The sequence below is a fragment of the Saccopteryx bilineata genome, chromosome 2 (assembly GCF_036850765.1).
Source record: "Saccopteryx bilineata isolate mSacBil1 chromosome 2, mSacBil1_pri_phased_curated, whole genome shotgun sequence".
NCBI classification, from domain to species: domain Eukaryota; kingdom Metazoa; phylum Chordata; class Mammalia; order Chiroptera; family Emballonuridae; genus Saccopteryx; species Saccopteryx bilineata.
Window position 1 is genome coordinate 242,212,137 of NC_089491.1, and position 27,179 is coordinate 242,239,315.

Sequence of the window (27,179 nt, forward strand, 5' to 3'; positions counted from 1 at the left end):
ACTTTTTTTTTTCAATTACCGTGGACATCTTGAAGGAAATAGAAGAAAAGTTCTAAGGTCTGAATGACTGTTTTTCTGATTGTCTTCCATTGCAGCCCTGACCTGGTTGGCACTTCCTCCCTCACAAACCCCCCCTCCTCCCCACTCCAGGCCAGGGATACCACCACCAGGCATGGGAGTATGGAGGTGTGGCCCTGGCCTTGCCATGTGGCATGGTACTGCCCACCTCACTTAGCTCCGCCTCTCCTTGAGCTGTATCTCCAGTCCTTCCCATGAGGTCTCCTTCGCAAGTTTAGCTCTTTGGTCCAAAGACCACACAGGTGATAACTCATTCTTTCTGGCATACCCTCTTTCTCATGGATGAGTCTGCCCTGCTTCCCCTCCTGGTCCTGTCAGCTGCCAGTCCCCCAAGCTGTCTGCCTCTGTCCTGGCCTTGACAGATGAGTCTCGCTCCACCAGGGTCTTTATGATTCAAGGCGCAGCCTGCCCCCTTGTAGATGGTAATCTTGTTAATGTATCTGCACAGCTTATCTGGCTGTGCCCAGCAGAACTCACCTCGGGGCTGGCTCCGCAGGTAGGCAGAGTGAGCAGACACCCACACACTAAAAGATATCAGCTGGGAGGAAGACCAGTCGCCCCAAGTTCTGCCCCCAGAGGCTTGGCTGCTGGCTGACAATCAGCTCTCAGTCCCTTTAGTGTGAGGATCTGGTTTCTGTGAAAAAATAGCTTCTGATACCTATCGCTGTTTTTACAATTTATAGAATACTTTTATGTAAAGTATTTAAGCTGATCTGTAAACTGTCAGGTAGATATTCATTTTCTCTCATTTTAAAGAGAACAGAAGATGAGCGACTTCTCAAGATCACATAGCAACAAGCTGAGACTTAAACTAGCCAGGGCTCTGACACTGGGTTTCCTCCACTACGTCTCTCACAGTGAACCGCGGCTTCTGGGTCCTTCTTGGAAGAAGGTCTAGTCTGAAGGATTGAAAGATGAGAAGAAAGAAGCAGAATTAGACATGACATAAAATGGCCACTAATGAAAAAACTAGGGAGTGAGAACACACAATTACATACACTTTACATTCTTCAACATGACTGCCTCCACCAGAATGAGCAATCTTGATCCATTTATTCTTGACTTCCTACATCATCACTATGTATGAAGAAACTTGATATTCAATGGTTCTCAACTGGACACCATCTCTAGGGAGTATTTGCATATGTATGAGGCCATTTTTGGTTGTTAGCATGACTTGAGGGCTCTATGGCATTTGGTGGAAGAGGGGCAGAGAATACTAAACATCAGCACCATGTAGGAAAGTCCCACAGAGTGTGAACTTCACCTGACTGCCACACCTGTAGTGACACCTTTAAGAAACTACACTGGAGGCAGTGGTGGGACTCAGCTGGTTCGCACCAGTTTGGCAGAACCGATACCTAATTTTTTGTTGAGTTCAGCAAACCGGTTGTTAAAATGGCACTTGTAATCGGAGTTCTCTCTAAGGTGGGTGCCTGGACAGCCACCTAAGTGAAAATCACAAATCTATATTCCTTAGTCTTTTTTAACATTCATCTGCACAACAGGATATTCTACGTACCCATAGTAACATTCATTCCGTCCACAGAGAAAAAATTGCAAGCAAGGACATCAATCAAGAAACAATACGGAAATATCTTTAAAAAACAGGGGGTTTTTTTTTCAGGTATTATTTCATATTTTTTCATTAATATTTTAAAACTTTCTTATAACATAATCTAGTTTTGTGTGCCTCTTTTATTCTAATTTAAGTAATAAATGCACTAAATAATAAACCACCTTTCAGTATATCATTTTTTAATACTTAAAGCGGTCATTAGAGCAGAGAACTGGTTGTTGAAGTATTTGAATCCCACTGCTAATGGGAGGGATACATCAAATTTATGAAGCCCTGGCATTTGCTGATGGTATCCTTGAGAATCTAGACTGACCACCAGCTGTTTTTCTCTATGCTCCTACCTCTTGGTTCTTTCTCTGAGATTTTACCCCCTTTTGGTGCCGTGTCCTTACTCTTGAAATGACTCAACCATAAAAATTCCTTTCCCTGATACATGAACAAGGACTTTATTCTTTAACTTTCTCCTCAGTGTATATTCTTCAAAATGTTCTTTAGACCAGATGAGATCCTTCAGGCTGTTGATGACAGAAAAAATGCTGTCTGATGCCCATCAATCATCCCTCCTTGTCAGATCTGTCTGTCTAACCAGTTTGGAAGCCCTAGAGGCAAGGCCAGTTTTAGTTCTGTTTGGTGCCGAGCTGAGCAAAGCACTAAAATAACAGCGAAATAATGATGGTGGTAATCAGAATCATGTTTTGGTAAATGGAATATGCTGAACTCCCCAAATGCTTATTTTTAATAATGTATAGAATGAAGAACGGAAGGACCATCGAGCGTGTGATTCAGATGTCCTGTTTGGGTACATTTTCCCCTAATAATTTGAGAGGAACCTTTTTTTATCCAGCACTGGACCTATGAGTCAGACTGAGCGTGCATGTGACTGAGCAGTGTGAAACTGTGCGTGTGTCTGAGTTTGAAGTCCTGTGAGTTTCTGCGGGAAAATAACAAAGCAATCTTGTTGATAAGGAAAAATAAAACACTAAAAAGACTTAAGGAAGTGATTTAGGAGACAGAGAAACTTCCGGAGAAAAGGATTATAGTAAGTCAAGTGCAACCAAATCAGGGACTTATGATTTTATGCATATTACTCAATTTAGAATATCTGAAAAATAGACTTAAAGGTAAATAAATGGCAATCTACGTATTGTGCTAAATAAAGGAAAAATATGCTAATGTGTACACAAGTGAGCATGCATGAGAGTGTGTCTCAGATTAGTTTACTATTTTGTGAGTTTACAATTTGGGGTGTGGATGCATGTCCAAAGAGAGTAGATGGTCTATATGGAAAACGAAGAAAACAGTGTTCTGGGATGTGTTTAGTGTATGTTTTGGAGAATAGTGAGGAATAATTAGACCTATTTTTTCAATAAATATTTATGTAGTTGATGGGGACAATGTTATTATTCCTAGAGATAATGTATATGTATTAGTATCAAATATATATCTATACACACACACACACACACACACACACACACACACACGTATAAGTAATAATCCAGTAGAGCAAAAGCAGATGGAGATGCAGGGAAACTAGAAATCCCAGATAAAGAGAAGTACTTGAAAAGATAAGTAAGAAATAAACCTATAGGTTTCATAAGATCTTTGATAGAAGGAGAGACAGTGTTCTGTTAGATAGCTAATATAACATAGGAATAGAGGTGAAGGAGTTGGAGGTGTTTTCCAGTGAGAGATTGCAACAATGGAGCATGCAATCTAGGTTTTCTAAAGCTTAGGATGCAGTGAGATGATAAGCACGGATGTAGAAGGTTTCTAGGTTTGATCATGACAAAGTAGGTGATGCCTGCGTAATGAATGGCTTTGGGTTTTGTCTTCTTCCTTCAGTAAAGCATAAGACAAGATCATTAACAGAAGATAGCATAAATGGAGGGCAATGGTAAAAAAAGAAGTCAGGTGTTTGGGGGAAAAATGTTAGAGAAAAAAAATAAACCTGGAGAGTGGGAGAATGGTTATCACAAAAACATTGTAGAATTCCAGGGTTGTGATGGTGCTTATTTGAGGTAGGTGATCATGAATGTTTGGAATATTTTGCAGTGAGAGATTTAATGATGGGTCATAAACACCTAAGTTTATAAAATATATATATATATAAAAGTATTTATAAAAAAGAAAGACTAAAAAGTGTTGAGTCGATGGAATTGAGGCCTTGGTGAGTAAAATAATTGTTTCCATAAAGTCACTGAGGAAAAGTTTGGCTGAGATAGGGAGTCATGGATAGAGCGAGATGCTCACATACATGACCTCAGCAGTGGTACAGTACCTGACAAATTGCAGGTGCCACTGTGGAACTGGTCAAGGACGCTCACAGAGGAAAACCTCATTGGTGATTAGGAGATCAAGAATGTGAGAATCAGTATTTTCATAAATTATATTTTTGGACAACAAACTCACTGAAAATGATGTAGGATTTGGGATGGGGTAGAAGCTGACCCTGGGACAAAGATGTTCAGTGAATGGGAAGGAATGGCCATGTGGTCTACAGAGAACAGAAATGTGAGAAGGTAGAAGAGTAAAATTATTTGGATGGTATACGTCTCAAAGGTATAAGGTTATAAAAAGATGGAGTCTAGAAGTTTCATTGGGGAGCAGAGATACCAGCGAACAAATCAGTAGCCTCCAGTTGACAGACAAGACAGGTCTACTGGGGAATCCTTACTCCCAGACTCACTAAGACAGTGAAGTAGAGGAGCTCTCCAAGAAGTACGAGAGGATACAAGGGAGCTACGATTCTTGCAGTTGTGAAGAATGGAGCGAAGGATGGAGGGTCTTGAAAGGAGAGAGAGTGTGGAGTCAGTCAGATGGGAGGTTATATAAAACTACGTGATCCAAGACTATGGGAAACAGGAGGCGACTGGAGAGAACTAGATTTGTACCCCAGGGTGAGTATATGACAAATCCCGGGTCAAATTCACCCTACTGACTGTTTTTTGGTTTTGGGGTTTTTTTTGTATGTCCTGCAAACTAAGAATTTTTTTATATGTGTAAATAGCTTGCTATCAATGAAAAGAAGAATGGTATTTTGTAATGCAGTAGGATTATGTGAAATTGACATGCTACTGTTCATGAATAAAGCTTTATTGTAATGCAGCCCCACTTGCTTTTGGATTATAGGGGCAGAGTTCAGCAACTGCTACAGAGGCTATTTGGCCTGCAAGTTCTAAAATGCTTACTATTTGGTGCTTTACCAAAAAAAAAAAAAAGTCTGCTTATTTTAATCTAGAGCAGTGATTTTCAACTGGTGTGCTGTAAGAATTTTTAAAACATGCAATGCTTGACTGTTTAGTTGGTGGCACTGACCTCTTAGATTGTGAAATAAAAAAATGTTAACAGCCAAGACAACAATAGTCATCCTGTGTGAGTGAATTAAAATTATACGCATTGTTTGGTCAGATTAGCAAAAAATATATTTTTGGGTGTGCCACAGAACTTTAGTAATTAGTTTATGTGTGCTATGAGATGTAAAAGGTTGAAAATCGCTGTTCTAGAGCAGTGGTAGTCAACCTGGTCCCTACCGCCCACTAGTGGGCATTCCAGCTTTCATGGTGGGTGGTAGCAGAGCAACCAAAGTATAAATAAAAATATTTAACTATAGTAAGTTGTTTTATAAAGATTTATTCTGCAAAACTTAGCGAAAATCCGACATAAAGTACTTGGTAATTAATTATTATTATATGCTCTAACTTGCTGTAACTCTGCTTTATAAATTTTATAAAGTAAAGTTATATTCCCTACTTTATAAATCACCATTACTGTGGAACCAGTGGGTGGTTAGAAAATTTTACTACTAACAGAGATACAGAAGTGGGCGGTAGGTATAGAAAGGTTGACTACTCCTGTTCTAGAGGATGGGTCATGATAGTCTCTTGGAGAAGAGTGGTTATGCAAGCTGGGGTCTACAGAGCATCATAGGATACTCCAGTGGTGTTTAGGCAAGCTGCTCCCACAGTCTTTATGCAAACAGTGGTTGTGGCGGCTAACTACCCCTAGAGGGTGGACATGTTTGAGCTTTGACAAGAACACAGTAGTCATGGGAGCAGCTTCTGATTTACCTAAGCAACTGGATAAATGCCTTCAGAAAACATTTGCATTCAGCTTTCTTTCTTTGTTTGACTCTAATTTTTACATCTCGTTATGCTCTGGCTCTCTCACACTCTCCTCTCCTTTCCTCTCTTCATTTTATCTGTGTGTCTATCTGTCTATCTATCTATCTATCTATCTATCAACTATCTTGCCTTTGCCAGCTGCTGACTCCACTGGGTCACTCATAAGCTTCTGCCCACTTCTCCAGTACATCATGGAAGGTGCCGGTCAAGTCTTATAAATGCGGAAATTTGTCTCTTGAGGTTGAGAATTTGAACAGAAATAAAGAATAACTTGTCAACTATCAGTCAAAGTTGTTAGTTTTCATTATTTTAAGTTACTTTTTTAAATATTTATTTTATTGATTTCAGAGAGAGGAAGGGAGAGAGAGGGAGAGACAGAAACACCAATCTATTCCTGTATATGCCCTGACTGAGGATCGAACTGGCTACCTCTACACTTCAGGACAATGCTCTAACCAGCCGAACTATCTGGCCAGGGCAAGGTTGTTAATTTTAATTTTTTTTAAATACAAGGACCAATGACATTTGGCTGGTGATCAAGTAAACTGTTTCTTTATCTTCCCTCTTGGAGCTGTCAAAAAGGAAGAGAGTTAGTCGGCTTGAAGAAGACTAGAGAGAGCGGAAGCTAATGCAATGTAAGCAGAGCAGCTGAGGACAGATCAAGGTAGATGGGACATAGCGCTGTCAGTGGCAGGCAAAGCCATGGACCCTGAAAAAGAAGGACAGGGAAGGCAAGTGAGCATAAGTGTCAGAACATGGACATTTGTTCTTTCTCTTTATGCATATTATTCAAACCTCTTGAGGCAGGTGACGGAGATTTCGCTAGTACAGAATTGCCCTATTAAGCCAGGTTTGATATTTTCTCAGCAGAAGCAGCTGTTGCTGGCAGCCACGCCCCCTTGCCAGCTTCCATCCCTCGCAGGGCGCTGCTCATTGTGGGGCTTGTTGTTGCTGCTTCTCTTGCAGAGCGACCCCTTCTTCTGATGAGCCATATTTTGTGTGGATGGCAGCACTTTTTTCCTGCCTTTCCCAGGAAGGTAAAGAGCCTAATCATTTTCCCTGCAATCATTCCACATCTAATTACATAGGGACAGAGCTGAATCACCAAGCTGATTCCACTCGGAAAGAATTCAACCGAATTGACGATGACATAAGAAAGCTCTCTGAGACACTTCTGATTAGGGGATGCTGGAGCCTAACTCATTTGGAGGAAGCAGAGATATTAGCTGTAAGAGTTGTTAACTGTGGAGCTAGCCAAACCTGGCTCTTTTCTTATTCACTCCAAGCCCAGCTTGACAACGGCCTTCTTTAGTCTCCTTTAGGAAATGTGGAATAAAATTCTTTAACCTTAGTCAATTTCAGAGGTCTCCTTATGGGTACAGCCTGATCTGTGGTGGCACAGTGGATAAAGCATAGATCTGTAACACTGCAGTCACCAGTTTGAAATCTTGGGCTTGCCTGGTCAAGGCACATATGGGAGTTGATGCTTCCTGATCCTCCCCCCCTCCTCACACATGCCTCTCTCCTAACTCTCTAAAAATAAATTAAAAAATACTTATGGGTCCAGTCTTTATCAGGAAAAAAGAAAGAATAAACACCCTAAGATATAGACATCTGCTATTTACTTGAAATACACCAAAGAAGGTTTTAAATATAGTAGTTCATTCTGACAGCTAGAATGGCCACCAAAATTATAATCAGTTAGTTCATTCATTCATTGTTTGACAATAGTTGTTACTGTCTACAGGTTAAAAACTATAATTGACATTGGAGATATAAAGATAAATCAGAGTTCCTTCTGTCTTATAAATTTGAGTCCAGATGGGTAAGTATATGTAAAAACATATTAATACAAAGTAACTAGTATAACATTAAAAATACGCAAACAAACAAAAAACTGGGTAGAGAGAAGGTAAGGAAATTTAAGAATCAAGAAAAGGTTCCCATAGGACTTATTCTGAAGACTAATTTGAAGATTGCATAGCCATTTGAAAGCAGACAAAGGGGTGTTAGATCGACACAGAGTAGGAGCAGATAGACGGGCACAATAGAGCCCTAACATGTTAGAAACATCGCTGTTGAGTGCAGTGGGTGTGGGAGAAAGGAGTTGGTAATGGAAGATGACGGAGATGTAGACAGCAGCCAGCTTGTAAGGAGCCTTTGTACGCTGTGTCCATGGGGAGCGTGGAGCAGTGAGAGAGTGTAAGCCGGGCGAGAGTGATTTTTATTTTCGGCAATTATTTGGACAAACATAAAAATAATGAACTGGAGGCAGGGAGGTAAGTAAAGAGGGTATGATAAAAATCCAGAGTAGAGCATGGGTGTCTGAATTAAGATAGTTAATAATGAAAGGGGGGGTCAGTGGGAGATGGGTAAGTAAAAAATAGTTAATAACATTTTATGTATAAAACAAAAACAAAATTACAAGCTCTGGTAGAATTCAAGTCTCCGGCTGGTCACTTTAGTAGATGTGCTATTTAATCTCTCTGAGCCACATCTAACAGGGTCATTGTAAAGAGGAAACGATAATGCATGTAAAACGCTAGGCCCCCTGGTTGGGGGCACAGTGGTTAGAGCATCATCCTGGCGAGCCAAAGTCATAGGTTTGCTCCTGATCAGGGCACATGCGAGAAACAGCCAATGAGTGCACAACTAAGTGAAACAACAAGTTGATGCTTTCCTCGCTCTTAAATCAACAGCAAAATTAAAAAGGAAAAACCACTTGGCAGAAATTCTGGAACACAAAAATCACTATTACATCTTAATAATTATTTAAAACCAAATTTAAAAAACAAGATAGTAAAGAAGAAGACAGGTTTGAAAACTGTAAAGGCAAAAAAAAAAAAAAAACCCAAAAAAACAAACAACAAGATTTGTTGTTTGAATATGAGAAGTGAGAGAAAGAAAAGAATCAAATGGGACCCTCTTTTTTATTTTAGGAGTATGGGGAGTCAGCCTGGCCACCAACAGAGAATAGTGGAGACGGTGAGAGCAGGCTGGAGGGGCAAGATGCTACGTACAGACTGGTTTCTGTGAAACATACAAAGGAGGCATTAGGTTGTACCTAGAGTTTAGCCGGTCCTCCTGAGGTGGTGATGTGGATGACAGGATCATGATCATAGCTGGTAATTTAAAATGTAAGAGATGGGAGAAGGGACAGATGTCACAGAGAACTGGACCTGGTTCAAGAGTTGAGTCTCCTTCCTCCTATACTTTGTTCTTTCTAACATGTATTGACCATGTGTTAATGTGCCAATAATTCCTCTGTGCATTTGCCAAAATTCTCTCATTAAATTCTCAACCCAAACTATGAGTAATAAAGAAAAAGTTTCCACATTTTACTAATGAAGGAACTGAAGCTCAGTGACTTACTTACGGCTACTTCATTGCTAAGAGAAGTAGTAACTGTAATCAGAATTCAGAAACACAGTTCTTATCCTGACAGATCATGATTCTCTGGTTTTCAAACATTGCAGTTCATCCCGGACCCAGGTGAGCATGCCTAAGTTTAGATTTTATGTGAAATGAAGAGAGGTAGAAGAAAACATTAATGGTGTAGCTAATGCAAGAGTAAATGAAATCTTTCTTTCCATGCACTCTCACTTTTAATAGATTCGTATGTGGTTGAAAATTTCACCTGTATGGGGTGGGACACTTAGAACCCACAGGAGGATATGGCCCATGCACATATTTCACAGTATGATTCGGTAGCAAGTAGTTTTGGTGGTGGATAGATTCTGATGGCTACATTTGCAAAGATATATAAATAAAAAAAATATTTAGGCAATGGTCGGTTGGCTCAGTGGTAGAGCGTCGGCTTGGCATGTGGAAGTCCCAGGTTCAATTCCCAGTCAGGGCACACAGGAGAAGCGCCCATCTGCTTCTCTACACTTCTCTCTCTCCTTCCTCTCTGTCTCTCTCTTCCCCTCCTGCAGCCAAGGCTCCATTGGAGCAAACTTGGCCTGGGTGCTGAGGATGGCTCTGTGGCCTCCGCCTCAGGCACTAGAATGGCTCCAGTCGCAACAGAACAATGCCCCAGATGGGCAGAGCATTGCCCCCTGGTGGGCATGCCGGGTTCATGCAGGAGTCTGTCTGACTGCCTCCCTGCTTCTAACTTCAGAAAATTAAAAAAATATATATTTATTTTTATTTATTATATACAATATTACATTTTTATAATATATGTTATTTTATATAATATTTAATATAATATATAGTATATAAAAATATATAATTGCATATAATAGAGTTTATATGAATACATATATGGAGCCTTGGCTGTGGGAGGGGAAGAGAGAGACAGAGAAGAAGGAGGGGGGAAGGGTGGAGAAGCAGATGGGCGCTTCTCCTGTGTGCCCTGGCCGGGAATTGAACCCAGGACTTCCACATGCCAGGCTGATGCTCTACCATTGAGTCAATTGCCCAGGGCTGAGATTTGATTTTGTACCATAACTGGGGATGAATTGAAGGAACACAGGTGGATATTAATCTTTTTGCACTCTAAGCTATTTTTAGACATCTTTTCAGAAAGATACAGAATTTCTCGTTAGGGCACACACACACACACACACACACACACGCGCACATATAGACACGCATGTGCATAGGGTCATATCCTGAGGTTTCAAAACCCCTGGGGTTAGAGTCCTACCATTCTCAGACTAAGCACTCTTGTTCTTAATATAGAAAGTGTCTTCATGGTTAAATTATAGACTGACTGTGTAGACTACTCTGCTTTTCCGAGGCAGAACCAGGTGATTAAGGTGACTTCACTGTAAGTGGACTTCTGACCTCGGGGTAGGTGGGATGGTGTCAGAACCTTAACCCATTAGCAGCCTCTCAAGTTAAAATAAATTTTTAAAATTATTCTGGGAAAGGAATTTCAGAGCAATTAAGTTGTTCACATTTTTCAGTGCTCAGTACTGGCTTATATCTCGAGACATAGAAAAGAGAAAGCAAACAGCCAAGATACCAAGGTCATGTGACACTGTGGAATTCTATATTTATCCCCTATCAATGTCTTTCAGATCAACTTGCCTGAATTTACAAATCAAAAGCTGTTTTTCTTTTATTTTTATTTTTTTAGCAACCATCAGCTGCACTACTGCAAATACCCAGGTTCCAGACATCAAGCTGCAAATTCCAAACATCCAGCTGTTTGCTTTCTGACTTTGACAGCATCACCCATAATAGTGGGTCTGCATGTAAAATGGAGCCAATGGGCCTCACAGAAAGGCACACAACAGAGGATCACGCAGTTCTCAGGGCCCAGCCGTCTCCTGGAGCCACATCTGCAAACAAAACCAGTGTCACATCCATAAGAGAAGAGATAGGCCTCAGACACACAGTGCCTGGCTCTGTGGCAGACATTTTCATACAATTACATTTGGGCTGCAGCTCCTCTGTAATACAGAGCTAATGAGTATGCCCAGACAAGTTCCCCATGGAAAACTTAAGGGAATTTTTTCACTCTATATATGTGTAAAATAATATATTACATTTCAGATATGAATAGTCATACATATACAAGCATTTACATATATAGATTTCCAATTATCAGATGAGTTCTGAGTATGTGCTAGGATCTATGCTAAGTATTTTGCTGTTATCTAGATAGATATGCAATTTATAGTTGGCATGAGTATATAATATTTTTGTTGGATCCTTATGGCTGATCCTTATGGCTTTATAGATTTTTTAAACTACCCATTCACATTTCCATCTTAAGCAAAGAGGACAGAGAGCATCACAGCTATTTGGGAAACAGTATCTTCCATGCGTAGGACATGGTGCAGGAGAACCGTGGGAAGCTTCAGGAGCTGGGAAACAACCAGTCCACAGGTAGCTAACGGAAAGCTATGAGGCACATTTCCCAGGCAAATGGGGAGTCTATGTGAAATAGATGCAGACCGGAGACTTGGGCATAGGTAATGGCATGGGGACATCACCACTGTAGTACACTCTATGACTTTACCTCCTGGCTCACTAGTAACTGACACTAACATGTTTAAGGGAAGTTCCATTTACATAAAAGAAGTCTGCTATTTAGAACAATTTAGCCAATCCCGTTCCTCAAAGATGGGACCTAGCTTCAATAACAAAAATAATTTTTCTTATTTTTAGCTAGCGCGAGAGAGTGACAGACAGGAAGGGAGAGAGATGAGAAGTATCAACTCTTCCTTGTGGTACCTCAGTTGTTCATTGATTGCTTTCTCATATGTGCTTTAACAGAGGGTTCCAGCTGAGCCAGTGATCCCTCGTTTAAACCAGTAACCTTTAGACTCAAGCCAGCAACCATGGAGTCATGTCAGTAATCCCACCCTCAAGCCAGAGACCTCATGCTCAAGCCGGCAAGACTGGGGTTTTGAACCTGAGTCCTCAGCATCCCAGGCCGACGTTCTATCCACTGCACCACCACCTGATCAGGCCCAAAAGTAATTTTCTTATAGACTGTTTGAAGCTGTACCTCAGTTCTATAACATGCAAAAGCAATTTGGGCCCTCCAGAACATTTTTCTGAAAGAGATAATTTTGTTTATTTTGGAGAGATTGTCAGACTCTCCTTTCTGTATCCAAAGGAATCGTCAAGGAGAAACTATATAAAATGTATGTACATCCTTTTATTTTTAGTTGTGAAATTAGAAACATTTCTCAAGCCCTCAGCAAGTCTCATAAGGGCTATGTAGCTCTATAGACTTTCTTAGAAGAAATCATCCTGAGGTATTGTGTCCCTTGTAAATCAAATCCTAGTTTAAGTGAATGTAGTAGAACTTTCTAAAAGGTCTGTGGTGAATTTTGTGTAAAGTTTACTATGAGGAAATTCCTACTAGAAAAGCACAGCTCTAGTTATTTTTTCATTTCTGCATTTAGATTTTTCTTGTATCAAGGATCTTGTATATTAAAATGCTCTTAAACCAAACTGAATTGTGATATCAGTGAGAATAATGGTCATGATAGCTACCATTTGTTGAGCGCTTACTATGTTCAAAGTACTTGACACACATATGGTTAATACTCACAGAAACCTATGAGGTTGTCTTATTTCCCCACTTAACAGAAGAGGAGTTTGAAGCATGGAAAAGTGAACTGTCAGCTAGTGAGTTCTCCAGGGTCCCGTGTGAGGGCATTAGACTCCCCACCATCCCATCGTGCAGCCTGGGGCAAAGGTGCACAGCCAGTTTGCTCCAGCCTCATATCAGACCCCCAGAAGGTATTCTATGTAGATTTCATGGTTGGAAAGGCTTTTTAACATTGATAGTCTCACTCTGTTGCAGCAGATATTGCTGTCTGGATTCCGTGTGTAGCCCGCATGTTTCCAGCCTGATCCAGCAGTCCAAGGTTGGCATCAATGTCATGTTCATGTGACTCCTACCCATCTGTATCCCTGTAGTCTGCAGCTTTACCTCAGTGTTTCCTCTGTTCAGTTCTTGGGAGTCCCGACCATGTGCTCAAGTACAAATGTTCTCATGTTCTTCCCCTCAGCCCACTCTATAAAGCCCCTCACCTTTGCTTCAGCTGGCATGGTGAGAATGAGGTTCCTTCACCTTTGCTTCCACTGGCGCGGTGAGAATGAGGTTCTGTTCTAAACGGCTGCCTGATGGGCGTGCGTGGTTCTGGGCTGTCCTGAGTCATCAGGTGGCCAGGGAAGTGGAAGAACTTCCCCAAATCGCCAGCAGGTGTTGACACAATCTCACAGAGACACCGCCTACCTCTACCATCTTTCAGAAACATATTTCCTGTCGTTGCTGGCCCTAATCACTTTCTTCAGCAGACAACAAAGCCAGTCGTGCAGAGGCTGGTGTTGAAAAACAGTGACTACACCTCTATCATGCTCTTTTTGGGTTGTTTTTGTCCAGCCCGCCTTCCAGCATCTGAACAAAACCATGTCTTTCACCAAGAAACACAAAACCTCCTATGCTACTTAACTCATAATAAAGACACCTGAATGGACAACAGCTGACCCGTCCTATAAATGGCTGTCCCTGAAGCCCAATCTGAGCTTGAACAGGAATATTGTGATCTAACCAAGAGGCTTTGGGGGCAGTGGTGAGAGTCCTAGTCACAGTATTTGAACTATATTTTAAGAATAATTCATGTCAACTCTCAGATTCTGGGATTCGGTTCTGGGTTGTTTTTTTTTTTTGTTTCTGAGGTCTAATGATTTTTATCTCAGCTGGTATAAATGCCATAAAAATATTAAGCAAGGACACAGCTGTGTCCTCTCCTCTCCAATAGCTACAGCTGTTCTGATAAGCTTATTCTTGTGTGCGATAAAAATGATAATTGTGGCTATTATTATTTTTTCAGTTATAAAGGCTTTTAATGCCCAAACTATGAACTCAGGAATTTGGGATTTTCTTTTCCAAATGGGTATTACTTACACAGGGCAGTTTTATCCATTATTGAGGGAAACTGCTGAGCTCAACCCATTGGGCAATGTGAAACTCCTTTGGGCATTAGAGGCAGGTGTAATCACGTTTCCAACCTGCTTCATTTCACTGCTTGAGTTGTCAGATTCCACTTAATGAAATAGCTGTGTTCCTGAAAAGTTGGCTGTAGAACAAATTCTGTTAAATACATCATACTTCCTCATTGATCTTCATTTTTAAATTAAGGATGCATTCCCCTGAGGAAATAATTGGCCCCAAGACTAATATAAATTACACTAAACACTCAATAAACCTATTTAAATCACATATTTAAAGAAAGTCTGTTCTGTTAGAACATTAATAGTGATGGTATTTTTTAATGGCAGGAAATACAAATACTGTGCTGAGAACAATTACCAGCAGGGTTGCTGTTTTGGGAATAGAGCCACATGAGGATTAGGTGAGCAGCGGGGAGTCCCTGAATCTTTATTTATTTATTTTTAATTGAGTAGTTCTGAGTCAAGTCATCAGTTTGTTAATAAGAATTTAACAAATTTCAAATTATGTAAACTATTTCCCTAGGTGTCTTGAGAAGCAGGATGTTCAAGACTCAGTCTCTGCTGTCAGTTTCAATTGCATTGGAAAGTAAAACCAGTGAATGTAGTGAAAAACAACCATTAGAAAATGCTACTATAGTTGAAGAAGCTGTTGATTGGACATCAAGAGAGCTGGTGTGCTCTAGCACGAAACAGACGTGGACTCTTATAAACTATAGTTTCTCACATGAAATATACAAGGTTTTAGAAAAATCATTAATCCCCTACTTGAGTATATGTCAGAATTTCTTGGTAAAATTATTCAAACTCCTCATCCTAGGACATTCTGACTTAGTAGGTATCATGTGATCTAGAAATCTATATTTAAATAACTATTCTAGGAAACTCCACCGAAGTCAGACTTTGTGCTAGTATAACAACAACGAGATTAAATAACCACTAATCACCCTTTAAGCTCTTTAATTTTTTATGATTCTAAAGACTAGGTGAACTCTAGATGAAATAGATGAAACTCCACATTCAGGATAGTCACAGGCACTGAAAATTAGGAGATAGATGGGGTGTATCAGTTTTCTAGGTTCCCACAACAAAGTAACAAAAAGGAAGTGGCCTAAACAACAGAATGTATTGTCTCACAGTTCTGAAAGCCAGAAGTCCAAATTCAAGGTGTCAGGTGGTCTGTATTCTCTCTTACTTTGTCTCTTGTAGCTTCTGGTGTTGACCAGCCATCCTGGGCTTTCCTTGGCTGATGGAGGCATCACTGCGGTTTGATGGCCCTTTGCTCCCTGTGTGTCCTCACGTCATCTTCTCTGTGCATGTCTGTCTGCATCCAATTTCTCTTTTTTACAAGGACACCAGTCACATTGGATTAGGGCTAACAGTAGTATCTCGTTTTGATTACTGTTGTAAAGACTTTATTTCCACATATGGTCACATTCTGAGGTGCTGATGGTTAGGACCTCTGCATATTTTTTTCTGGGGGGGGGGGATGACACAGTTCAACTCATAACAGAAACAATTTGAAATCGAAAGCCAGGTGTTTTTTGTTTAGGATGACTAAAAGGACATAACTTTCTAAGTGAGAGAAATAATTTGTGAAGAAAAGAATAATGGTGTTCATCCAAGATGAAAAATAATATGCCCTGATGGGACTGCAGATTGGCGCAGGTATTGTGGCAAATACGTTGTACGGAGGTTCCTCGGAAATTTAAAGTTAGAATGACCATATGATACAGCAGTTCCACTTCTGGGTACCTATCCAAATAATATGAAAACATAAATTCAAAAGATATCTGTTTATGTGTATTGAGCATAATTTACAGTAGTCAAGATAGGAAAGCAACCGAAATGTCTCAGTGTCCATCAATCGATGAGTGGATAAAGATATGAGATGTGTGTGTGCGTGCATGTGTGTGTGAATGTTACTCAGGCATGAAAAAGAATTAAATATTTTCATTTGAGACAATGGAGATAGACCTAGAGAGTATTATGCTAAGTGAAATAAGTCAGACAGAAAAGGAAAAGTACCATGTGATCTCACTTATAATGGAGAACCTTAAAAATAAACAAATAAACAAAATAAAACAGAAGTAGATGCATAAATATAGAGAACAAACTGGTGGTGGCCAGAGGGGAAGGGGTCAGGAGATGGACACAAAAGACGAGGAAGACTAAGAGTAACAAATTTTCAGTTACAGAATATGGCGTACAAAATAAATACAGTGTACAGAGATATGCTGTAGAATTAGGTACATGAAACCTGTATAATTTTATTAACCAGTGTCACCCCAATAATTTAATTTAAAAAATGTATAAGTCAGGGTGATATAATGTACAACGTAAGAAATATAGTCAATAATAATATAATAACTTTGTATGGTACCAGATGGGCACTAGATTTATGGTGATCACCTTTTTTAGGTATATAAATGTCAAATAACTATGTTATACACTTAAAACTAATATAATATTGCATATTAACTATATTAAGAAAATAAATTTAAAACTAAAAAGAAATAAAAGAGCAGTTCCATTTTTTAAAGAGTTGTGGTAGTGTCATTGGGGATAATACTGATAATAATAGCTAACACCTATCACAATCATACCACGTGTCTTTTACTGTACTGTGTTCCACGTGCATCCTATTCTTGAAGCAACCCTCCAAGTGGTCATATTACCATGAGTTGTAGGGACGAAGAAATTGGGACACAGAGGTGTTAGGTAAGTTAACACATCCTGAAACTTAAAGGTGGAAGATAGGGTTTGCTGGTCCCAAGTTCTGCTTTTTACCATGATGGTCTGTTGCCTTCCTTAATGGCACAACTGTGAGTCAATCTTGGATGAGTAGATGGGGGCTACTTTAGGAAGGGCTTTGATAAGGATGTGGAGTTTGTATTTGATGTTACAGAAAATATGGAAGCATTTTTAGCATTGAAAGAGGTGTGACATAAAGGTATTTTAGGAAACAAATGTGTCATTTTCACCTAAAGATGCATTTTCTTTAGAAAAGACTTATAAATGAGAAGCTATTGACAAGGAAGAGTTTCTTTTCATAGGGTTTTATCAAGTGATTTGCTTCTTCCCCACTGGTATCTCTTAACCAAGAATTTCCTTTATCTCTTTAAAGGAAATTTAAAGGAGTGTGCCCTGATGATCTTTTTTCTTATAGTATTTTATAAACTCTTCATAGGAATGACAAAGCATTGATCACTTCATAGCCAGGGCACAAATGGTGTTAAAGGAAGACTTGTCTCTCACCAGTTTAGTATTTCTTTTTCTTTTTGTTTATTTGTCTGTCTTAGGCAGCGCTTATAGGAATCTCATTTCTGGTGGTTCAAAGTCTGATTTGCTATGTACATACTGATTATTTTTCTCTCTGGTTTTACTATCCATGCTTTTAGTAGAGAAAAGAGTGAGGGGAGAGGTGAAAATAATGGCAAGGAGATCTAAAATATATAAAGCATTTTACTATATGCAAATTACTTTCACATGCCTTATCCAGTTGAATCAGAGTGTACATTTAATTGGTGAGTAATGAAGTCATTATGATTGCTTTAATAATTCTACATTTGGTCCAGGGAACACATCCCAGTAAAATTGTTTTTTTGCAGAATGATTTCAGTGTAAATTCTCTCCCTCTGGTAATACAAATCTGGATGGGTGGGGAACACATGCCTTCCCTAGATCTTAAGCTCTCTAACCTCCTTTCTTACATAAGAGTGCCTGAGATTGATGTATAAAGAGACTCATGTCTTCACCAAAAACGTGACGGCTTCTTGATTGTGGTAACCCCGATATTTGTGAACTTGCATTTTAGTCCATGACCGCAGCTCCCCTTCCCCATTACTTGTTTCTTCATTTGAATGTCCTTCTGACAAATTCATTCAAACCGCGTCCCTGTGAATCTTACTCTGGTCACACAGGAACATATTTGGATGGCTTGACTGAAACAGATGTTTGGTCTCCAGTTGGAGAGAAGAACAGGAGAACCCTGTGTCATGCTGTTTCCTTGCTCTGACGATGTCGTGTATAGCCTTCCAGAAGATCTAAGATCCTACCAGTCACTGCTCACACACTGGAGCACAGTCCAGAAACAGCTGTCCAGAACTAATTTATTTCCTCATGCTACGGCACTGTTAATTTATAAATTACACTAGTAATTCAAGCTATTATTAATTTCAGATGGTGTAAGGCAATCCTAATTAAAATATGACATCAATTGCCACACATATGTACCAAGGACTACCATTTAAAATTAATGGGAATATTAAGTGTGACACTGGTCTTCGAGATGCTTTGCACAGTAATTACAGCATTCTAGCAGGGCAAGAACTGACAAATGTAGGCTTGAATCTGATAGCGTATGAACAACAACAATATAAAGGGAATCACACATTCTTCATTGGAATCTTTTCTCCTCATTTTCTTCATCCTTCCTCAAATCAAGATTAGTACTTTTTTCCAATGATGCTTAGAAAACTGTAATAAAAAAATACCACTATGACAATTAGAAGTTTCTTTCTGATTGGGACTGAGTTCTTATAGGTTAATTGTGATTGTCCTCACCACATCCTGGACTTTTGGGTCCTCTTTTACTTATTAACATATTTTTGGTTCTCCTGTGAATCCATACGTGTTGTTTGCTTGCCTTAGTAGATATAGGCTGTTCTTTTGCTCTTTTGTAGGTAGTAGAGCAAGAGTTCCTGCACATATACAGTGCGGGTTTCCTATGGCATGAAGACACAGGAGGAAATGCCCAGTTTGAGCCTATCACTGGATGGTGGCCAGAGTTATCGTGCCCAAGAGTGATGGCAGAGCTGGGCAGGTAGTGGCCCCTTTTTACAGAATAGCTGTGCTGTTATTGTTGTCATTGTTATTACTACTATTGTCATCTTGACAAAAACGGTGGCATTGATGTCCCATAACAAATACAACTATAACTTGCAGAGCACGTATTTCAATTCTTTGTATCATATTAGTTTCCCACTGTTGTTGTTTCCATGCTTTGGGACAGCAGATTTGCGTGGCATTATGGAATGGTTCTATCGCCTGGCGAGAAATCCGCCTTTCTTGTTTCCCTGCCCATGCGGAGCCCCTTGTGTTAACAGAGCTTTGTGCTATTGGAGTCTGTGCCTCGGGCATGTTACAGGAGTACTGAGCCGGGCACAGGGGTGCAGCATGTGAAAGTTTCCGAAGTGCTTTCATGTCGATGCATTTTTTCTTTTGTTGCTCCAAACAACCCTTTCAGGAATAGGGATTGTGTGTATATTATGCCTGGGGAAATGCCTCTCAGTCGCTAGTGACAGTCTCAGCTAGTGCTTGTGGCCCCATGATCACTATGAATAGCACCCTCTTATATTCTTAAAAATGTCCCAGTTTTGATGACAAATGTGTCATCATGCTGAGTACTTCATTTAACAGGAGGCAAGATACTGTCCCAGGATGTAAGCAGTTATGTTTTTTCTTCATTATCTCTCCACAAAGAGACTGGAGCTCAAGGTGACAATGGAAGAAAACCTAGAAACCCATTTTTAATATGGTATTCCCATCATCCATCAATGAGAAGTCTTATAGGCAGAGGATTATTATTACAGTTGTCCCTTGCCATATCATGGTTCACTTTTCACAGTCTCACTGTATTATGGATTTTTAAATTGTATATATCTAATTTTGTATCATGGATTTTTTGCTATATCGCAGGATTTTGCAGTATATAGGTATTTTTATATATTTATTATTTTAATTATTTTTATAGCAAAATAAGTGTGGGAAAGGTTAATAACAGTGGGGGAAAGGTTTATAAAAATGTGAGGAGGGTTTATAAAGCCTTAAAAATGTATATAAATAATAAAATAAATATAAGGTCCTCTACTTTGCGGATTTTCACCTATCGCGGTGGGTTCTGAAACTTAACTGCTGCAATAGATGAGGGACCACTGTTTTATTCGTAACTGGTGAATTCAGAAACAGACTCCAAGGATGATGGATGACAGAGGAAGAGTCATAGCAGTGTCTTCCTGTTCTTGATTTTCACCATGTTTGCAGTGAGAGTGTGGAGTCCCCGTTATTGCTTTATTGTCAGGATCCCAACGGCTCTAGCAGATCCAAGTTTAGAAAATTTATTATTGTTTATCAATTGAGTGTCTAAGTGGAAAAGCAGAGATTAAAATGTATGTGATTATTGTTTTCACTGCCTTTTGTAATGTGTGTGTGTGTGTGCATGTGTGTGTGTAACTGCTATTGTGGTACTTTTCACTGATTCATGATCTGGGATGCAGTCATTAGCTTTGCACTTTAAGGTTCAGTCTAACTGACTGACACCTAGAGATCAGAAAGAATTAATATTCATTCATTCAAGGTGCCTAGCTGCTTGGTAAGATGGGGGCAGTGTTCACGTCAAAACTATTAATTACTTCTTGAGGGCCAGTAATTCTCTAGGCATTTTGTTTAGTCCAGGTAGGAACATGCAAGCATCTCAGCAAGCCCATTGATGAACTAAGGACGTGGTGGGGGGGGGGGGATGGTGGAAGAGGGGGTCGTGTGACTCAGCACAGTTCTTAAGAATCTGATCTTAGAAGTGGCAGACATAACCATTTCATATTTGGTTTTCTAAGAGCCTACCTTTGGTGTTTTTTCTCCTATTTTATCACACCTCCCCTGGCAGCTGTGGGCTTTGTGAGTGAAGATGAATACTTGGAAATCCAGGGCATCACGAGAGAGCAGTCTGGAGACTACGAGTGCAGTGCCTCCAACGACGTGGCCGCACCAGTGGTGCGGAGAGTAAAGGTCACCGTCAACTGTAAGTGGTGCCACGAACCCCCACCCTGTACGTGCCGAGGCTGGCTGCTGTCATGGCCGTGGAAGAGAGCCGCGTTACAGAGCCAGCTGCTGACTCATTATGGGAACTGATCTCTTGTCATTGTCCATTCTCTCCTTTCAAGAACAACAATTCCAAGCTCTAATTTAAAAAAATAATTGTAGCTGAAAGTCATTTAATATAATCCCAAACTCGACTTGTCTTCCCAGAAGATTGATTAATGGCATTCAATGCATAATTTATATATGCATGTCTTTGAATCCCAGTTCACGATGTTTCCAAGCTTCTCACTCTCTAGATCAGTAATCTCCATAATGGGGGTGAAGGGGAGTCAAAACTAACAGGTCTATGAAGGAAGTATTATAATTTCTATTTATGGTATATCTCATCTTCTTACAATTAGGTATGTTGATGTACATATACATTTATAATTTAAGTATAAATGATCATACACATATTAGAGGGTATATCGCAAAACCTGATTTTGACTAACAGAACTACAGAGCTGGGTCGCTCATTCTCCTGTCAGCCATGCAGATTCTCTGTGACATTGATACTCCCCAATCCTCTCACCGTTTCCCCACTTGGTTCCTCATTATGTGCACGGACTCAGTTCTCTATGTCTTTCTCAAAGTTTTCTCTGCTGTGCCCATTCCAGGAACTCTTAAGACAGAATAGAACCCAAGAACTAAACCAGCAAACGCAAAGCCTTTCTCCTTCAAAATTTGGGTGGGTGGAGATACAAGAAAAACATTCTTTCCTTTACTTTCTTTACTCTGACATTTTGATTTCTGTTATCATTTGAACCTAATTAATACAAAGCACTTTAAGAAGCAAAAAATAGGTATAACAATGCTACCATTTCTTATATCCTACCACAATTTTTTTAAAGGGACTTAAATGGCTTACAGTTCATAAAGATGAACCGAAGGCATAAGGAAATAAAAACAAAAGGGAAACATATGTAGAAAAGTATGTGAGATCTAAGGGTAAATTAGCATGTGAAATGCATACTACAAGTGGTTAGATGCGGATTCTGGACTTGGTTTTGAGTTGCCAAGCAAAGAGAGAAAACATTATCTGTTTTTTGAAGTTTAGGTCCATAAGATAAAAGCCAACCAATTGCTTGGAAGACACAGTGCTTTTCCTAGTACTGAGACTCAGGAGAATTTGGTCTTTAGGATCTCCACAAATAGAGCACTTTGAAATGCAGTAAAAAACATTACACACAACATTTTTGTATTAGGTAGGATGGCACATTTGCTAGGGCTGTTTTCCATAATGCACTTCGCTGCAAACTGTTGGAGTTGTCAAGCATTGTTAGGTAAAAACTTCAAATGAGTGTGGACCAAGTATATAGATCTAATTGGGTCTGGCTTGATTCAGGAGTCCATTTTAGAATACCTGGAAGAATGACTGATCTGTAAACCCTTCAGGCAATTTTCTATGAATATTATTTCTTGCAACTGAGCTTTTCATGGGAATTGAATAGTATGAGGTTATATACTCTTGCAAGAACCTAGTTTGCAGAAATTCTCTAAGGCTGATTAAAAAGTGTTCACTGTCAACCCATGGAGTGTAGGGTAGATGGGTTGGCATCATCCTATGAAAGTTAACAAGTTTAAACAGGAAATAGGCCTGAACACCTGGTCATTCCACCTCCTTTCAGAGGGAACAGAAGCATTACATGCCAGAAAGACCAACTTTGTCCTTAGAATTACGCTGAGTAATTTCATTCTGTTGCACAATTTGTATAGCGATTTGTCAGCACAAGCGAGGTAGATCAGAGAGGAAAAAGTAAAATCAGTGAATGAAGCAGCGGCCTCCTTTTAGAATGCATTTTCAAATGCTACAGGGCGTCTTCTCTCTGCAGATCCACCATACATTTCAGAAGCTAAGGGTACAGGCGTCCCCGTGGGACAAAAGGGGACACTGCAGTGTGAAGCCTCAGCAGTCCCCTCAGCAGAATTCCAGTGGTACAAGGATGACAAAAGGTAAAGACTCCCTCCCTACACCACCCCTCCCCCACACCCAAAGAAGAAGGCATCTTTTTCCAGGTTCCTGATTCCAGATGGTTGCAAAAGAATCCCTGTAAAATTCTCTCTGAATTCCTCCTGCCTATAAGGGGAAAACAGTCTACATACAAGTCTCTTCTTCACATTAATGAACTGCAGCTATATTTTCAGCATTGCTGTGTAGAATTAGCTCTTGCCAACTCACAGGCTAGAAGGCAAACATTTTTTTTTTTTTTTTTAGGGAAAGCAAAACCTCCCAGGAAAGGCCACCAGGAGCATTGTAAGGCCTGTGGAGTTTTACAGGCCAAGAAAATAATATGTTCCGCCTGAAGCTATTTTTAACACATTCTCAGGATTGCACTAGGTGTTAAGCAGGTTCCCCAGACCCTGGTAGTGGCTAAGAAGTTAGATGTACTGTAGCTGGAGATCTCTGTTCAGTTTCAGACACTTATCAATGTTGGTTTCCAAGAATCCATGATCCTGTTTAGCCCTCCCCTTGTACCCAGGTTGTTCTTTTGCTGTAGGAAAAAGGGAGGGGCTCTTGGCTTCCCTCACATGCTACGACCTTCATTGGGATATCTGCTGTCATTCACTGAAAACTGTCACTTCGAAGAGCTAGCCCATGACATGTTAGCACAGGGCTTAGCCGCTCTGTACAGCCAGGCCACGTGATCATTGCTGTTCTCCAATAGCTATTTTAAGATGGATAAAGAACAAGTCAAGGTGCATGAGCTGTTGTTCATATTCGGAACCCTTTTATAAAGATGGGGAGGGGCTGATGTGAACGTCCTGAGGTGTGGATGGGGTGGAGAAGGAATTTTGGAGGCTGAGAAGCTAAGGAAGAAAAACAGCAAAGAGGGTGATGGCAAGAAGGAGAGCAGTGTGAGCCGGGTCAAGCCAGGAGGGAGCCAGTAGCTGCCCACCTGACGGAGAGTACCTTCGACGGCCTTGGATTTCTTGCTCCTCCTGTCTCTGAATCAACCATTGAATTTTGTTTAGGACCAGGTCACCTAGGTATAAGATTCTTTGTATCTTATCATAATCCTTTCAAAGAGATGCAGAGGGTTTTTTATACTGAAGTACAAATCTGGCAGCTTCTTAGTGAGGTGTGCTATATTCATCTAGCCCACTCTAATGATGGAAGAACTGAGACAGAAAGCAGAAAACAAAGTTATAAAGAGGTAAGAAGAAATAAGCCGGCTTCCTCTCTTTTATCAAGAATTCAAATTCAGCACAAGGGAGTCATGTTTTTTCAATAAATGCACATGGTCATTCTTCTTAAGAATCCTGTGTCACTTGTCCCTCCCTCTCTCCCTCTTATTGAATGACCTTCTATATGAATAGAAGGTCTAATATAAGAAAAAAAAAGCAAGAAACTGTGGAGCTCAGGATCAGTCCCTGAACCTCAAATTCTCTAGGTCTTCACAAAAACTAATCAGCTGCATCCTATTCTTCTAAATTTTTTTTTTTGAAGAAAAATACAAGCAAAATGTATGGGAAAGTAGGATCTTAAAATATGCGAGGACAGGAGAGCAGGCCACCGGCAGAAATGGCCAGTGGTGAGGAAAGGGAAGAAAGCCTCCTATTTCAGGGCTGCCGTGTCATTGGAGGTGCTGCCGTCTACGCCAGCATTTCCCCAGGAGGAGAAAGTCAGACAGCGTCACCCGGAGGGTCTTCAGAGGCCCTGCTGCTCAGGCGACGGCTTTCCTTCCTTTGTCTGAGTTCTCGTGGCGGCTTCTTTTCTCTCCTTTAACTAATGCCGGTCACTTTCCCATGTGCCGCTCCTTTATTTATCTCCAGCGTCCTCCCACTGAATGGAGTTGTCTGTCCTCCTGGCACCTAGTTTAACAAGAACATTTCTGCCTTCAAGGTCCTTGTCGCTGCCTGTCCTTCCCTTGCCAAGGAGGCTGGCAGGAACCTCCTCCAGGCAGGTCTCAGAGGGCACTGCTACATCTGCCCGGGGGGAAGATCAGATATCACCCAGCTCACATTTCTGCGCAATGAATGGAGTTCTGGGGCAAATCAAAGCGCTCAATGTGATGGCGACAGCAGTTGTCTCAAAATTTAGGGTAAAAGTCTCTTTTTGACTACACAGTAGCACCAATCACTGCATGCCACTGTGCGTGACATCAATCAAAGGGAGAGAAAATGGAAGGCTGTAACTAACAAGGGCCACCCATCCACAGGGATGTGAGCCAATACAAAGCCTACAGGTTCGTTAAGAAACCGAAGCCTGGTGGCAGTGCGGGATTGGGAAATGTGTGACCACACGGAGAAAAGGCAAGTGTGTCATCTCAGAAGCTGCAAAGTGGTACAAAATGCAGCTGGCACTCCTTTTTTAGCGAAAGACACTTCAGAGCTGTCAAGTTGGAACCTGCTTCAGGTAAGTATCTCTCCCCACTGCAGAGCTGAGATCTAATTCACAGCTTGGTTTGGATTCGAAGCCTTCTCCCCAGCCCAGGAATGGCATCCAATGGCCGTGGGATCAATAGGCTGGAAGAGCTCTCAGAAACCTCCTGATGGGTGGGCTGCAGAGCCTTCTTTGGATAGCACCCCCTGGAGGATCAATATCTATATAACAAGCTGCAAATGCAAACTGGCATCTGGCCGCACAGCCAGAAGCTTCATTCCATTCGGACAGTGCTCACATTTTTAATGAAGTTCATGGACTCAGGCCAGTTCACCGCCCCTAGAAAGAAAGGCTCCCAGAGGAAAATCTGCATAATGAAAAGCAAGGCAAGTTCCTCCAACCAACCTCCTGACTTCCCTGGAGACAGATGTTGGGTGAGAACTAAAGCCAGAACCTGGCGCCTCTTCCGGTCACTGTTGCTGTGAGTTTTGGCAGTGGAGAGACTCATGCTGCAGTCCAACAGTGGTAACACCTTCAGATGATGACAGAGCAGCTGCCCTCGATGCCAAAAACCTGCTGTGACCCAAGGACTGGCGGGAGTTCTCGTTGTTTATCTGGCTCCATAGAAATATATTATATTGAATAACATTTTATAGTTTACAAAGCATTTTTTCATCATTGTCTTGCTGAGCTCCACTTTCTATTTCTGCCTTGAATATTGTCTTCCTTGGTGTGATGACTTTGGTACCAGCCATGTGCTCTAATTCATGTCCCCAGAGCCTGTTCCCATATGTGTCCATCTCGACGTTGTTTACTACCTACACATTCCTGCTCCAGCCAGACTCTGAGCAGGTAGCTTAAGTTTGTCACCCTGTTCCCTGAGATCCTCCATTCAGAAGGATTTGTTTCCCCCACTAGTATTTATTTTTCACATAGCATAGACACTGCTTCTGGGCAAGGAAGACAGATTATTTCAGGGAAAGGCAAAGGTTGGCTTGAAGCCCATTCTCTAAAAAAGGACATTCCCAAGGTTTTCAAAAGAAGAGAGTGGATCTCATGATTTCTACATAGTCATAAATTGTAACAGGAATCGCTGCTAACAGCCTCCTTGAATGGAGGCTATAGTCTTACCAACTCCTAAAGCAGCTTTCTCCACACCCTCTCCCTCTACCCGGTAATGGAACCTGTGGCCTGATAAGCATAGCTAACTGCTTTCTGCACTATCTCTGGTGCTTCTTCAGTGCCCCAACCACCATTATGAGCCCTGTGGCATATCGGACTGCCGCACGGATTGCCTAGGAGACAGTCCTGGCTCTGTCGGGTCATATTCTCAGGGATCAATAATCTCTCCTAGACGGGGTTGCTGTGATGATACTCTGGGCAGATCACCTCTCAAGCTCTTCCGAGTCCTCCGATTTAAAATGATCCCTGTTTCTTGTTTTTCTTTTCACAGCCCAAAGTAAGGGATTAAGTATAGAATGCCTTCAAATCCCTAAGGAAAAAATATTATTACCCTTGCTTAAAAAACATTTTTTTCCTTCAAATCCCTCAAGTTGTTCTTCTTTTTGACGTTTGAGTTTTTTATTTTCATGGTTGCCATCATCACCATCACCATGTTCCTTGTCATCATGATCAACATCAATTATGTCCACACTTTTGAGCATCTACTCCATGGAAGAAATTGTTGTGAATGTCACACAGCTAGCACATTACATTTGTTGAAGGCACCTGCGTTCAGAGATCTTAAATAGCTGTATAGGGAGGTGTGTATCTATATAGTGCCATAGTGTCT

At 40.7% G+C, this 27,179-nt stretch overlaps 1 protein-coding gene across 6 annotated transcripts in view; it reads left to right on the forward strand.

Moving 5' to 3' along the window:
• The window catches only part of NTM (neurotrimin), a 1,036,467-nt gene that overhangs the window by 992,753 nt on the left and 16,535 nt on the right, over positions 1-27,179 (forward strand). For all 6 annotated transcript variants that reach the window (XM_066259757.1, XM_066259761.1, XM_066259762.1 and 3 more), the window contains 2 exons: positions 20,870-21,004; positions 22,896-23,016. In XM_066259757.1, coding sequence (XP_066115854.1) covers positions 20,870-21,004; positions 22,896-23,016 — 256 coding nt within the window. The remainder of the gene's footprint in view (positions 1-20,869; positions 21,005-22,895; positions 23,017-27,179) is intronic.